Source organism: Pteropus alecto, unplaced genomic scaffold, assembly GCF_000325575.1.
Source record: "Pteropus alecto unplaced genomic scaffold, ASM32557v1 scaffold101, whole genome shotgun sequence".
Lineage (NCBI taxonomy): Eukaryota > Metazoa > Chordata > Mammalia > Chiroptera > Pteropodidae > Pteropus > Pteropus alecto.
In genome coordinates, this window is record NW_006432945.1 from 1,631,637 (window position 1) to 1,646,346 (window position 14,710).

Genomic DNA, 14,710 nt, shown 5'->3' on the forward strand with positions numbered 1-14,710 from the left:
GCCAGGACATCACTGCTGCCCCCTCCCACTCCCTTATCTGTCTACCCGCCTCCCGGCCTCCCCTTTCTCCAGCTCAGCGGACCCCGACTCCTTTCTGCACTTCGCCACGAGACCAGAAAACCGAAGGTCAAAGCCAGGCCCGAGGCTGTAAGCCACCTTCTTTAGGTCCCAGTTCAGTTTCTATCTAAGTCACTTTCTGCATCTTCTACGCCTCGTGTGTGAATCTGTCTGTTCACTCCCAAAATGGCAGAAAGAAGCCAAAGCACCTCACCTCCGCAACCCTGTCCTGGATGAGCCGAAGGGAGCGGCTGGTGCCTTGCATGGTGTCCTGAGCTTCCTGCAGAGCCGCCGTGCCCTGCCGCAGATTCCCCACCACGTCCTCCACCTGGCCCTCCGCCGCATGGGCTCGGCTCCTGGGGTCGGGAGGGCAGAAGGGAGAGGGGAGAGAACCGCGAACAGGAAATGAAGAGATGTGTGGCTCAGCCCTCTCACCGGTCCAAGAGAATATCCTTCCCGGCCAGGACAAAAAGGGGGATATTCCCTCAGTGGCTTTTCCATCCCAGGACCCCCGCAAGCAGACACGATGAATGTGGGTGTTACGTCGGAGGCGCCCTTCGGGCACAGGTTCCAGGACAGAAGACAGGGCTGGGCCGAGCAAAGTGTCACCTGCGTGTTGTGCATCACTTCGCCACCCCCAGCACAGTAAGCGCCCCCTCCTGCCTCCCCGCCCCCTGCACCCCGCTGACTTGGAGAACTTCTTCTCTCACTTGCAGCAATGACAGACAGACGCAGGGAGCTAAGCGCCAGCCCAGCCCGGGATGGGGCGGAGTCCGGGGCCCAGGCCGTACCTGGCCTGTTCGGCCTCAGCCTGGAGCCGGCGGGCCTCAGCAATGTCCCGCTTGGTCTGGGACAGCACCAGGTCCACGTTGGGCAGCCTGGCTGCAATGGCCTGGATCTCATTCATCTTCCGTAGGACTGTGGCGGAGTCTGTGGGCAGCCACAGGGCCAGCACAGCCTCGCTGACCTCCTGGATGGTGGCCGTATCAGTGTCGGGGTCTGGAAGACAGCCATCCATCAGACCGGGGGAGCCTGGCCACCTCCCCAAAGATCAGAGGCTTCTCCAGGCTGAGCAGCACCATGGGAAGCCCCACTGTGACATCTCTGCCTGGTGCCCTGACGCCCTGCCGCCCCTCTCAGGCATACTCAGGTGCCCATTCTCTGAGAATTTCCGGGAACGCTGAGGGAGGATGATTGTCAGCACAGCTGTGGCAACTAAGTGTCTGGTGGCACAGGAAACTGCTGGCTGGGGAGAAGGAGGCGGTGCCAGACAGCTGTTCCTGCACAATGCCTGAAGCGCCAACATAATCAGCCCTAAATTGGGGAGCGCAGTCAGGAACTGGAATTGCTTCCTTAGCAATAAGACCCCTTCCATTCGCCCCTCCGCAGACCGGAGTGCTCATTTTTGCAAAGGCAGATAACGATTGCCAGGTCTTGGCTCAAATGTCACCTTCCCAGAGAGGCCAAGCCTGGCCCTTCGATCCCGAATCGCATGCTCCTCATCCCCCTTCTCTGCTCGCCTTTCTCCCTGCATTCGTCACCGCCCACCTGCCGGACACGTAACTCATTCATCCGGAGTCTGTCTGTCTGTTTCCCCACTGGGAACGTGAGCTCCACCAGGGCAGACACTGGGTCTCGTCTTCAGCTCTAGCCCCAGCCCCTAGCGCAGCACTTGGCACTCGCGGGCACATCGGGTTTGTAGAGCGAGTGAATGATTGAAAGGGCTCCAGACCCAGGCCTCCCTCCTACTAGTCAGGCAACCTGAGACAGGTCAAAAGGCTTCTTTGAGCTCAGTTTTCTGATCTGTGAAATGGAAATAACCATCCTCAACCTGAAGGGATGAAATGAAACAATCGGGTAGCAAGAATTTTACAAACCAACTTGGAGTTGGAGAATGAGCTCACAAGTACAGAGATGGCCTCTCCCCGCCATCTGTCCCCGATCGCTCTCACAGATTGCACTGGTATCGACGTGGTGGGGAAGGCGGCACCCGCCCACCCAGATGGATTGCCCTGGCATCGAACGCCTCTGGGGCCCTGGGCCCAGCCTTACGCTGCAACCAGAGGCTTTCCTCACTAGTTACCAGTTACATGGGTGCCAGCCCCAGTCTCCTCCCCGTGCCAGGTGGAAGGACATTCCTGGAAGGTGGAAGTCACGTCTCCTTCACTGCCGTGTCCCTTCAGAGCCAGAGCAGCACACTGCAGGAGCCCAGGCATAACTGTTGTTGAGTTTAACAAAGTGGGCTTATCCCTGACTAAGAGCTCTCACAGGGGCTGCCGATAGAGACCAGCAACCTCTCCTCTAACCCAGAGTCCTCCCTATGTGTCTTCCCAGAAAGCCGCCCCCCTGAGCTCCTGCCCTTCCTCCCACCTGGCTCCAGCCCTTCCTCCATCCTGCATCACTCTGGCTGTGCCCATGGGCTGGGTCTGCGTTACACTCAGTTTCATAGGCTTCTGAGTCCCAGGGTAGGCTCAGCAAACACTCACTGCTCTGAACAGCAGCATGTGGGGAGCTGAGAATGAAAATCAAATTAGACTTGGTCCCTGCGCTCATGGAACTCAAAATCTGGTGGGACGGACAGGTTCGTCACCAAGGAAGCACAACCCCGAGTGACGGGGTAAGCACAAGGCACTGGGACAGCCACTGGAGGGGCGTCTAACCCAGTCTGACAGGTCCAGGGAGGCAGCCTGGAGAGTGGGGTACCTGGAGGATTCTGAGAGGATGCGTGAGAATTAGCCAGGTCAGGAGAGGTGGGGAGGGAAGATAATCCAGGGGGAGGAAAAACGTTAGCAAAGGCAAGGATATATCTGTGTGTGCATGCGTGCATGCGTGCGTGTGTATGTGTGTGTGTGTGTGTGAAAGAGAGAGAGAGAGAGAGAGAGAGAGAGTGAGTCTGTCTCGTAGTGCATTAATCTAAGATGTTGACTACAGACTGAGATGAGATGAATCCTACCTGTACTCCCTCCAGGCTGGATGCCCTTAGCAAGGTTACTTAACCTCCCTGTGCCTAGAGTGCTCATCGCAAAGCGGCAGGCAGTGGCGATTAAATAAGGTAATCAATGCGAAGCACGTAGGACAGTGCCTGTCACTTAGTAAGAACTTGGTAAACCTGAACTATTATTTTTGTCAATCCCATCTGAAGACGTGGGAAGGGGCGTCGTCCTCAGGCCTCCCCCGGACGCTGTGACCCTGCGTGCCAACAGCAACTGGTACCCGCACCCCCTGCAGACCAGCACCTGTGCCCTGGAAACTGTGAGAACTGTCCTGGGTCCCTGGTTCTTTCTGCCCCTGGCTCCATGATAGGACTTGACCTGAGACACAAGTGTAACTGAGAGGGTGAAAAGGGCCCCACGGCCCGCAGTACCCTGCCTGTTCCATGGGCCTTGCACCCCAAGGCGAGACTTCCTACCCACCTCCTGCCCACAGGCCGGGGCTGATGCGGTGTGGGTGGTCCTTCAGCTCCATTTGGCATGATCAGGGGAAGGCCTCCTTATCTGTGAGTCTGAGCCCCAAACTTCGGCCTGCCCTTCCGTCCCCGTTTGCTGGGCACCACCTCCCTGTACCCCCAGGTAACTCTCTTCCCCATCCTGGGGCTGTCAGGGAGGCTGGCTCCAGCATGGCCTCGGTCAAGCCAGGGGACCCCAGCAGACCCTTCCTGCCCCTCTCTGGCCTGCTGTCCAAACTCAGGAGGGCTTCGGCCCATTCAGAGCAAAGGCAGCAGCACATAGTAGCAAGAACTGCCATTGTTACACCACGCCCTCAGCTCCTATTAACTGGGCTCCCAGCCAAGTAAATTCCCTGGCAGGAACTAGAAATCTAATAATATCAACTCATATTCCTGAGGCATCTTTAACTTTTCAAAACACATTTTACATCAGTTACTCGATCCCCAGAATAAACTCATGAAATACTACCATCCCCGTTTGCAGAAGCAAAGGATGAGGCACAGAGAAAAGCAACTTGTGCAGCGTCACGCAGGTTCCTGAGTCCTAGCCAGAGATCTTTCCACTCGCCAGGGCGGCGAGGGAGGGGATCCGGTTCGTTTGTTCATTCGACCGACGCTGGGTGTCTGGCCTTATGCTAGGCTCCAGTGACACAGTGAACAAGACAGACAGCCATCCCTGCCCTCGGGGAGTTCACAGTCTAGCGAGAAGGCAAACGATCCCCTCGCAGGCAAATGAATCCCACAACGCAGGCTCAGACAGTGCAGTGAAGGTCAAGGGGACTGGGAGGGAAGGGGGACAACCAGGTAGGTTCTAGGGAGATATTTACACTGAGACCTGAAGGGTAAGAATCAGCAGCCTTGGAGGGAGCATTCCAGGTAGAGACAGAGCAAGCAAACGTTTCGAGGTGGACAACAGCCCGGCCTGTTCAAGGAGAGCCGGTGTGCAGAGGGAGGACACCGTCCACACCCAGGAGGTGAGCAGAGGCCATGATTAGGAGTTGGGCGTTTGTTCCAAGAACAAGGGGAAGCCAAGGCAGGATTTTAGGCACAGGTAGGATGTGACTCCGTGTACACATTTTTCAAAGATGTTTCAGGCTGCTCTGTTGAGACTGAACCTTGGGCGGCAGGAGCAGAGGCAGGAAAACCACTGGAAGGCCATGGCAGCCAGCCAGGCGAGTGACAGGGCGGCCAGGACAAAGGGCGGCTGGCTGTGCTTCCAGGACAGCAGGAGGGAAACGCACGCCCAGGGCAGGGTCAAGTCCAGGCTCACCGGAGAGGAAGTCCCGGACCTGCTGGATGAGGAGCCGTGTGCGCCTGACGTCCTCCTCCATCTGGGAGCGGCTGGCGCTCACCTGGGTCTCCAGGCGCTGCGCATCTGACTGCACCCGCGAGGCAGCTTCCTCGGCCGCCCTAATCTGCCGACACACACTGTAGTCAGAGGTGGCCAAAGCCCCAGGGGGCCCCCCAGCAACCCCCATGATTCTGTGGACACCCGCTGCCCACGATCTGCCTGGGAAACATGTGTGACTAACCCAGTTTGGTCCCAGAGAAAAATGACGTGGAGTCAGGTTTTAAAAAGCCAGAAACATTGGCCCCAAACTCCACCTGTCACTTGCTATGGGGCCTGGGGCAGGTCACCGGACATCTCTGCTCCCTCATCTCCTGACCGTAAAGTGGGAACTGACTTGCCCAGGGGCTCTGTCCCCTCTGCCACCTCTGACAGGTGCCCACCCAACCCTGGCCACACCTACCATCTGCCTGGTCTGCTGGAGCTGGGCGTTGAAGCCCTGCAGCTGCTGGGCCACCTGCCCCGCCGTCCGGAAGGCCCCACCGGCCCTGGGGAGGGCACCTCTACAGTGGGAGCCGCAGGCCGTGCCGTTGTCTCGGGGACAGAGCTCACCAGGGCAGGCTCCTGGGGTGCAGGCGGTCTGCCTGGAACCCCCACAGAGCTGCGGAGAGAGGGGGGCATCCAACAGGGTACTCACGGCTCCTCAACAACCTCTCCCATCCCACACCCAGAAAACAAACAGCCAGACATCTCCATGGCAACGGGGCACCAGAAACTTGTTTCCTTGGCAACCACTGAGCACACCCATGAGGGGACAAGGGTCAGGATGGGCTGGGGAGTGGGATAGGTTCACATTGCCCTAACAGGAAACATGTAGCAGCAGCTAGTGTGTGACAAGCTGGGGTGGGGCTCCGTGAAGCGGGGCTCCATGCCATGACTCACCTTGTTGACGGTGGGTGTCAGATCAGGCAAAGAAGCCAACCCCAGCTTCAGGGCTGCGAGATGAGGGCCACTGGCAGCCCCTCCTCCTATCTGCTGCTCCAGCCCCTCTGCCTCTCTCCGGCTGTCCCTGAGCTGGAGAAGCCTGCGGGAGCTGTCAGAGGCCTGCCGGGCGGCCTGGGATGACCGCTGGTAGGCTGCAGTCAGCATCCGGAAGGCTCCTGCGGGGAGAGGAGAGAAAAACTGAGTGGCCCCTGGACCCGGAGGCCGGAGGCCAGGCGCAGGGATGCAGGAGCGGGAGGGGAGACGAGGTGTGACACGGTGATGCCTGCGGCTGTCCGAGCACCGACTCCTCACCCGAAGGATCAGCACTGCTCATCTTTTCAAACTGCTCTCTCTTATTCTGGTACATAATGAGGAGGCGGTTGAAGCTTCTGTCCAGATTCTCCAGGTCTCCCGGGAGGGCCAGGGTCTCCTCCTCTAGGAGCAGATTGGGCTGCAGGTCCTGGAGAGTCCGCCTGAGACAGGAGAGGAGCTTTCACTAACATATAGGTGGGGGTCGCCTCCCCAGAACCAGCCCTCCCCTTGGAGAAACGGCTACTGAGTTAGGAGAAGCAGAGGCCTCAGCAGAGGCAACAGGAGGAGGATCCCAAGGCTGAAGAGGATCCTGCAGGGCAGGGGCCGGGGGCGCCGGCCTAACTCCCCTCCACCCCTCTGCAGGCAGATCCAGAAAAACCTCTCCTTCCTTAACGTGTGTGACCCTGACACCCCCGAATCTCCTCCACCTCCACGAGGAGCACCGCCCCGACCCTGCTCCCCGGCTCACTGCAGGCTGATTCAGCCAGCACCTGTACAGCCCAGACACCGAGGTTCTCTCCTGCAGTCCACGCCCCACACGGAGCTCCCACAGCTGCGGCCCCTGCTCATCTCCACCTGCAGGGGCTCATCTGCCCCGATTCCCCTCCCTATGCCCTTGGCAGCTCCACCAACCACCAACTCCCCCGCATCGCATTCTCCACCTCCAGGCTTTGCTAAGGCACGGACCACCCTTCCACACCCGCGCTGCCAGCCTACCAAAGGCCTATGGACTCGCTACTCAATTGTGAGACTCAGGCCAATCACACACCTGGACGGCTCTGAGCACGACAGTCTGGGAATGAAAACGAGTTATAGCCGCTTCCAGAACCAAATCTCACTAAGAAGGAGCCCCTGCTGGTAGGAGGTGGGTGTAGGTGGGGCCGCTCCCATTCCCAAGGCAAATACAAGTTATTTTTAGAGCCCCTGCCTCTCGGATGCCCTCCACCAGGCTGACTAATCCAGAGCTGACTCTCCCACGGGCAGGCCGAGCACTTGAAAGAATGCTGGGTGTGGGCTCCAGGCTGTGCTCCGAGGCCATGCTCTGCCCCTTGGTGGCCTCGTGACTCTGTCACATCACCTATCTGTGCCTGTTTCCTCATCTGAAAATGGAAGTAATGACACCCACACAGGACTGTTGTGATAGGTAAGAGCAGGTACATGAAAAATGCCTCGTAAACTGTAAAGGGCTGTCCTGACATAAGTGCTTGGCAGGAAATAGAGTTACCTTATGGAAAAGATGGCGTTAGCCACCTGGGCCACCTCCTGCTCCGTGACCGGGGCACTGCGGAGAATTGCTTGGATCTGCTCAATCTTGCTCTTTGCATCCCGGATCCGAGAGGCCAGGCGGGGGTCCTCCAGGCCGTGCCCGGGCCGCAGGGTGGCGGTGGCATTTCGGAGGCTGCTGAGGCGCAGGGCCTGCTCCTGGAGGTCGGCGTCATAGGCCTGGAAGCAAGGGTGGCAGGCCACGCACACTGGGTAGCGGTCACAGTAGCCTCGCTGGCACTGGTCGCAGCGGGGCCCGGTCAAGCCAGGGCGACAGAGGCAGCGGCCTGAGGTCTTGTCACAGCCTGGGCCCTCGGTTCCCCTGAAGTCACAGTCACAGGCTAGGGCGGGGAGAAATGAGGCCGGGGTCAGGGAGACCAAGGTATCTGGTGGGGAACGCTCAAGAGGAGGTCTGACCTGAGGTTCTTTCTGACGTTAATAGACTGTCGAGGTCAGAGTGAAATCTTGGTGATGACAGAAACAAAAGCGAGCACTTTCCCAGCACGGACTACGTGCCAGGTACTGTCCTCAGTCTCACACTCTCCACACACGCGGCAACTCATCTGACTTCCACAGCGACTCCGTGACAGAGCCGGCCGCCCCTGCACTCTCGTGTTTATAGATGAGGCAACTGAGGCCCACAGAGAGCACGCGACGCGCCCCGCACGACGCGGTAAGGCCGAGGCTGGGCTGGGCCCAGGCCCAGGTCCCCGAGCTCTTGTGGCTGCTGTCAGACTGGCTTTCTGGGGACCGCACGCCTCCCCACCCCCGAGGATTCATTTCCTCGTCTACGAGGAGGGAAGAAGCATCCTCCTCCTTGCCTCCCTGCTGAGGCCCTGGAGGTGGCTCTGGGAAATGCTTGCTCAGGGATTGGGGAGCAAAGTAACCCTCCTGTCGTGGGGACGTGAGGACGGCTCGATGTCACTGGCCCAGGGCTGGAAGGCCTAGCGGGCTGGCCAGAGCAGCGGGGACCATGTGCTCTCACGGGGCCACCAGGGCCCACATCAGATGTGTGGCTACAGATGTCCTCCCCTACCACGGACCACGCACCCCCACCGCGAGCCCCTCCAAATGCTCACCCCCCCACAGGCTCAGCACCCCCCACTTGGCGGAGCATACCGCGGCATCCCGTGCCTGCGTCTCCATAGGTCCGGTCGGGACACTGGCGGATGGCTGCAGCGTTGCACATCAGGCCCCCAAAGCCTTCCCGACAGGGGCACTGCCCTGTAAACTGGAGGGGAGAGCACGGTGCAGGAGCCTCCTTCACGGGCCCGGGCTGGCAGAACCTCCCCGAGGCAGCAGCCTCCAAACCAGGGTCCCCGGACTAGGGCCCCCACTCAGAGACAAGCTCCTAAGTCAAAGCCCAGGATGGCCTCACAAAGGGGTGGCAAACAGGCATCGCCAGAGCTCCAAGCCACCGAGGGAGGGATGCTGGTGGCCTTCCCCGGGGTTGGGGACTGAAGCGGCCCAGCTTGACTTAGGAAAGGCCCAGAGGAGCAGCGTGGGGGCTGCACATGCTGATGGGAGGCTCAGGGGCCACCCTCGCTGTGTACCTGGTTGCACTGGGGGCTGAGGGAGTTGTTTGGGTCACAGGCACAGGGCTCACAGCCCCGGCCGCTGGCCAGCTTCCAGTGGTAGGGAGCACACTGGTCACATTTGGGTCCCACCACATGGGGCAGACACAGGCAGCGCCCACTCTCCTCGTCACATGGCATGTCCTGCTGAGACCCCAATACACTGCAGTCACAGCCTGCAGGAGCAAAAGCGGATGAGGTTGAGGGACAGCTCACCAAAAACTCACCCCCAGAGAACGTACGCCAGGAGGGGGCCCAGCCCGGGAGTAGAACCAGGCGGGCCGATCCCTCCACATAATCTGGCTGACTCATAAATCCTCTGCATTTCCCACCAATTCCAGCACCTGGTGGCTTGGCTGAGGGCCCTCCCTTCGGCTGGCTGACTCAGTCCCACCTTCCAACCTAGGGCTGTGCTGCCACCTGCTGGAGGCCAGTGGCACAGCATCCGAAACACAGCCTGATGAGCAGGGCGTGTCACGGTTCTGGTGGCCCTACGCAGACTGACCCACGCCATGCCAGGCGGGCCCCCCTACTCACGGTGGCAGCCCTGCGGGTTGGCAGAGCTGAGTCCTGTAAATCCCGGCTTGCACAGGTCACAGCGTTCCCCCTGCACGTGCTCCTTACACACGCATTGCCCGGTCACTGGGTCACAGGGGACTCCCGGCACAGCTCCATCCGGGTCACACTCGCAGGCTGAGAGAAAAAAGCACCCACCACATTAGGAATATAAAAGAACCAAAAAAAGCAGAAAGTTCAGGGCAGGTCATAGGAGCCAGACCACTTGGTACAAGTCCTTGTTCCACCACTTCCTGGCTCACGACCTTATACCTTAATCATTTAATCCCTCTGTGCCTCAGTTTCCTCATCTGTAAAACGGGGATAATTACACAACCCTCATAGGCTTCCTATGGGGAATAAATGAGTAGATGTGAAGCAGGTGGAACAGGGCTTGGCACATGTCAAATACTGTACAAGTCTTGTCATTCTTTATTGAACAACTACTCTGTGCCAAGCCCTGAGCTGGGTACTCGTGCATGTCGCCTTAGGCAGTCCTCACGATAACCCTGAGAGGTGGAGACACCTATCACTACTGTACAGACGGAAAAACCGAGGCTCAGAGATGGTGAAGAACGTATTCAGGTCACACAGCCAGGAAGTGCTGGAAACAGAAGTCGACTTGTTTTTCTTACTCTTTCCATAAACAAATATTATCAACAGGAAGTGGCCCAGCTTTCTCCTGTCTTCCACCATCACCCATCTCATTCATGCCTTTCAAAACAGACCGTTTCTTCCTCTAGAAAGTCGCTCCCGATTCACCGCACCTGAGTCAGATTGCTTCCATCCCATCTGCTCGCTCGTTTGAACGCACTGGCCCTTGCGCACGTGTTAAGTCACTCTGGGGTGTTCCATCACATTACACTCATTGTTTTATTCTTGGGGCATCAGTTATTTGTTTGTCATTGTGCTAGGGCCTGAAGATACCAGATATAACCCCTGACATGGAGGAATTCTCAGTGCTGGGGGACACAGAACACTATAGAGCAAACCACGTTACAGCACGTAAAGGCAATGACACATAAAAGACACACTGCTTTGTCCCTCTTTCTCAAGTGTGTAAGGTTTATATCATCAAACAGTGTGTGTGTTTCTTAACAGCAGAAATTGTATCTTATTCACTTTTTTCTCTCCTATGCCCACAATAAAGTCTACGTAATGACTGACTGATTGACTGATGGTCTGGAGAAGTTAGGTGATTTGCTTAGAAGTGCACAGCTAAGTTAAAACAATGGCCCACACGTCCTGACACACGATCAACTCATCACACTTCCTGAGGCCTTATGTGTCTCCAGGTACATGTGCTCTGTTGTGTCCAGAGGGACAGGTGGTTCCCCGGGAGCCCCTCCTTACGGATACAGGCCTCCTGGATGGGGGCGCCAGGGCGTCGGTTCCGGAAGTAGTGCTGCTGACACCGCTCACAGTTCTTGCCCTCCGTGTGGTCCCGGCAGTTGTCACACACCCCTCCATGTGCCCCTTGGCTGGTGGCAAACACAGCTGGGTCGAAGTGACACGTCTCTGAGTGCCCATTGCAGTCACACCCTGGAAAAGTAGAAGCCGAGGCTGACGCTGGACCAGCACCTTCGCCTTCGACGAAGCTGACGCTGGACCAGCACCTTCGCCATCGACGAAGCACGGCTTCGCTAACTTGTTGGCATCTCTAGTGACTCTGCCACATACTCAGATCTGGGAAATGCGGAAACTGGGGCCCGGGGAGCCTTGTGTAATTTATTTAAGGCCAGTAAGAAAGCAGAGTAGAATGAGAACTCAGGCCTCCTGACTCCCAGTGTGGGAACTAATCCAAGAATAATGGCCATGTTGGGCCAAAGAGAGAATTCTTTGAATGGTCCATCCCAACTCACCCCCATTGCCACCAGGGACCTCCCACTGGGTCACTGCCTCTCTCTGGGCTGGGAACCCTCCCCCGTTTCCCTCATTTATGCAAAGAAAGGCCCTGACTCCAGGGGACCATTCGAAGTAGGAAACGAGATGCGTCCCACACAGGATAAGGCAAGTGGAGGGAACAGTAAAAGAAGGATCTTGAAGAAGCCATGGAGCATTAAAGCATGGAAGCATCGAAGCTTTGGTCCCTCCAGGCCTGGATGAGGAGAAGGATGGAAGAGGCAGCTACAACCCAAATACTCTCTCTATCCCCACCGAGCAAGGAGAGCTTAGACTGCAGGACTGCGACTAAGATTACATTTAAATAATAAAGAATGGATTCTCCCTGTGTCCCTGGAAAGGTCATTGAGGCCCAGAGGGGCCAGCGCCCCGCCCGGTCATACTTTGGCATTCATGGGGATCCTGGTCATCTGCAGGTCTCCAGGGCCGATTGTTGTAGAGGGGTGCACAGCGCTCACAGTTGGGGCCTGCGGTGTTGTGCTGACAGACGCAGACATCGTGGACCTAGGAGAGGGGCCATCAGTCATCAGGTCAGGAACAGCGATCAAAGCATTCCCCAAGATGGAGCTGCCCTCCCTCTCCGCCGACCCGTCCACCCGCCCCTCAGAATCCAGCTCAGATCCCAGCTCTTCCAGCCTCCATTCAACTCCTGCGACTCTCAACGGCCTGCTTATGTGTTTGTGTGTGTGCGTGTGCACATGTGCACACGGGTGTGCCCTGTGTCTGCACTGCTGCTCTGGCTAGGTTTTTACAAGCGCGTTCCTTGCACCTGGACACCCCGTCATGCCCCGTCTAAAGCAGCATCGGGAAGGTGCTCAGACACCCTCGTTGGTAAACTGTGATTCTAGAAGCTTGTGAGCCCTCTAGAGATTTCTATTCCAACAATCTATGACTGAGGTTGTTTGGCTAATTGCACTGCATGATGAGTTGTTACCAGACTCATTAAGATATAAAAATAGAAGAGCTATTGTGTGCTGATTGTCTCCCAAATTAAGCCCAACACCCTCGGCCTGGCATTCAAGGATCTGCATGTTTGTTCCATTCTTGTTTCCCGCTCTCTCCTGGCAGGGAGGCCTAGCTGAGCTCTAGCCGCTTCCTCTGCAAGCCCTGCCTTTCCCCACCTCTGGCCTTTCACGAACGTGTTTCTTTTTACCTGGGATACCCTTCTCTATCCCGCCAACTAGAACGGCATCTCCTTCACCAGGCCTCCCTGGTTCCTCTAGTCCCGTGGATTTCAACCCTGGATATACTTCAGAATCATCTGGGGAGCCTTTTAAAAAGTACCAACCACAGGCCCAATTCAATCTGAAACTCAGGGACAAGTGCCAGGCATCGTCACTTTCTAAAAGTGGCAATTTCCCCGTACGGCCAGATCTGAGAACAGCAGGCGTGTCCTCTCCCTCCGCCCCCGCGCACAGCACGTGGCACTGGCCGGCAGTCCCCCGGCTGGTCCTTGTCTGTGGCCCCAACAGATGGCACACTCCTGGGGCTGGTCTCCCTCTGGCCCCCTGGGGACCCCGGGACAGGAGCTGGCCCAGAAGTTGAAAGAATAAAGCTGAGCAATGTTCCTTTTACGTTTCCCTCCCTCGCAGGCCATTCTACACAATTTCCGTGTGCCCACCTATCGGTAAGGCAAACATCACGTTCCCATATGTTAACAGAACGAAAGCCCCAGGACCATGAAATGACAGCTCCCTCTTCCTGGCCCAGGGTCCTCCTCTACTCGTGGTTCTCAAGTTTGGCTTCACAGCAAAATCCCTGGGTTGCTTAGCAAGCTGGAGCTTCTCACTCCAGTCTCTGAGGCACCCGATTCAGGTGGTCTGGGACGCACCTGGCATCTGTGTTAAGACTCTTCTCTCTCCCTGTCCCAGCTCTCATCACTAGAGGGGAGCTTAGAGTCCTCAGACCAGGGGCTCTTAATCCTGGCAGTACATTAAAATTGTCTGGAAGCCTTAAAAAAACAATAACAAAATCTGAGTATCTGAATGTGGGCGTCTGGGCAATATTTTTAGCTCCCCAGGAAATTATCACATGTAGCCAGGGTCGAGAAGCATGGCCTGGTGCTCGCTCCACTCCCACGCCTACGCTCACATGCGACTGAAAATAAAAACCATCCCACCCCATAGTGCAGGTCTAAGGAAGTGCTACAAAATTCGGACCTCTGAAATAACCACTTACACTTTTTTCGCCATTGCTAAAATATTAAATACCCACGTCTCCAGTTTAGCACCTACCCTGCCTTACGGGAGCCTCGAGGATGTTCTTAGCACGCTCTGGTCGCCCCCACCCCGTGCCCTTCCCACCCTGGACTGTCACCTTCACAGTGGTGGAGGGGCCGGCAGGGGCTCCGGGCTGGGGGGCACAGCGGTCAGCGTGGCCGTGACAGAAACAGCTGCCCTGCAGACGCAACTGGGACACTGCATAGTAGGCACTAGGGGGGTGGTAGCCCCTCTGGGGCACGGGGGCCAGCCTGGTGAAGTTGATTCTCAAGTTTGTGATCTCCCCCAGCTCTGAGAAGAGGCAGACAACAAGGGGCGGGGGTGGATAAAGAAGTTAGAGGCAAATAGTCTCCTGGGGCGGGGAGGATAAGGAAAGGCATTCTGGTTTGCCCGTCCCTTCTTCCCTGCCTTCCGAAGGCTATTCCGGGGGCCATTTTCCGCAGCCCTCAACCCTCCCACAGCAGAAAAGACACCCCTACCCTCTCCAGCTCAGGCCCTTTGAGTCTCTGGGACCACCCCAGTACCTCTATGGGGTAAGCAGGAAGGTCCTGTGACCTGGGTTCCAACACTGTTTTGTTGCCCACCCACAGTCCCCAGCTAGAGGGGTAGCCACACTGACCTTGAATTCTTTGACTCTGAGTTGCTGGAACCCCAGAAGCTAGATCCATAAGGTTAAGCTGGACCTACAGAGAAAGGGAAGGGAGGCCCTGAGGAAGGAGGAAACAGTGTCCTGAGCTCAGAAGTCTCCTTCCCATTCAACGACCCGCCCTCTACGTGCTCCACTGAGGTCCTCCTAACCTGGAAGCTGAGCGGAGCGGACAGCGGATGTGAAGGCTCTGACCACCCTCTCTGGTCAAGCCGAGAGAGAGAGAGAGAGAGAGAGAGAGAGAGAGAGAGAGAGAGAGAGAGAGAAACAGGCGGCGGGGGGCGGTGGGAGGTGGAGGAGAAGGGAGAGAAAGAGAGAGAACAATCTCTCAATTGAAAATACAACAATCCCAAGAATTTCCTCATTTCCTTGTGTCAGAAATTACAGTAAGATATATCATGTAAATATAAAGGTTCAAGGGGCACTAACTGTCCAAAACCCAGGATGAATGAGAAAATCCAGAAG

At 57.1% G+C, this 14,710-nt stretch overlaps 1 protein-coding gene across 1 annotated transcript in view; it reads right to left on the reverse strand.

The window, feature by feature from the left end:
• LAMB3 (laminin subunit beta 3) overlaps window positions 1-14,710 on the reverse strand; it is a 48,618-nt gene that overhangs the window by 4,290 nt on the left and 29,618 nt on the right. The window contains exons 12-26 of the mRNA XM_025043985.1: window positions 14,219-14,282; window positions 13,697-13,890; window positions 11,764-11,884; window positions 10,832-11,020; window positions 9,461-9,616; window positions 8,903-9,099; window positions 8,469-8,580; window positions 7,312-7,690; window positions 6,087-6,247; window positions 5,733-5,950; window positions 5,254-5,451; window positions 4,773-4,917; window positions 849-1,056; window positions 272-413; window positions 158-184 (exon numbers count right to left, since the gene is read on the reverse strand). Coding sequence (XP_024899753.1) covers window positions 158-184; window positions 272-413; window positions 849-1,056; window positions 4,773-4,917; window positions 5,254-5,451; window positions 5,733-5,950; window positions 6,087-6,247; window positions 7,312-7,690; window positions 8,469-8,580; window positions 8,903-9,099; window positions 9,461-9,616; window positions 10,832-11,020; window positions 11,764-11,884; window positions 13,697-13,890; window positions 14,219-14,282 — 2,511 coding nt within the window. The remainder of the gene's footprint in view (window positions 1-157; window positions 185-271; window positions 414-848; window positions 1,057-4,772; window positions 4,918-5,253; window positions 5,452-5,732; window positions 5,951-6,086; window positions 6,248-7,311; window positions 7,691-8,468; window positions 8,581-8,902; window positions 9,100-9,460; window positions 9,617-10,831; window positions 11,021-11,763; window positions 11,885-13,696; window positions 13,891-14,218; window positions 14,283-14,710) is intronic.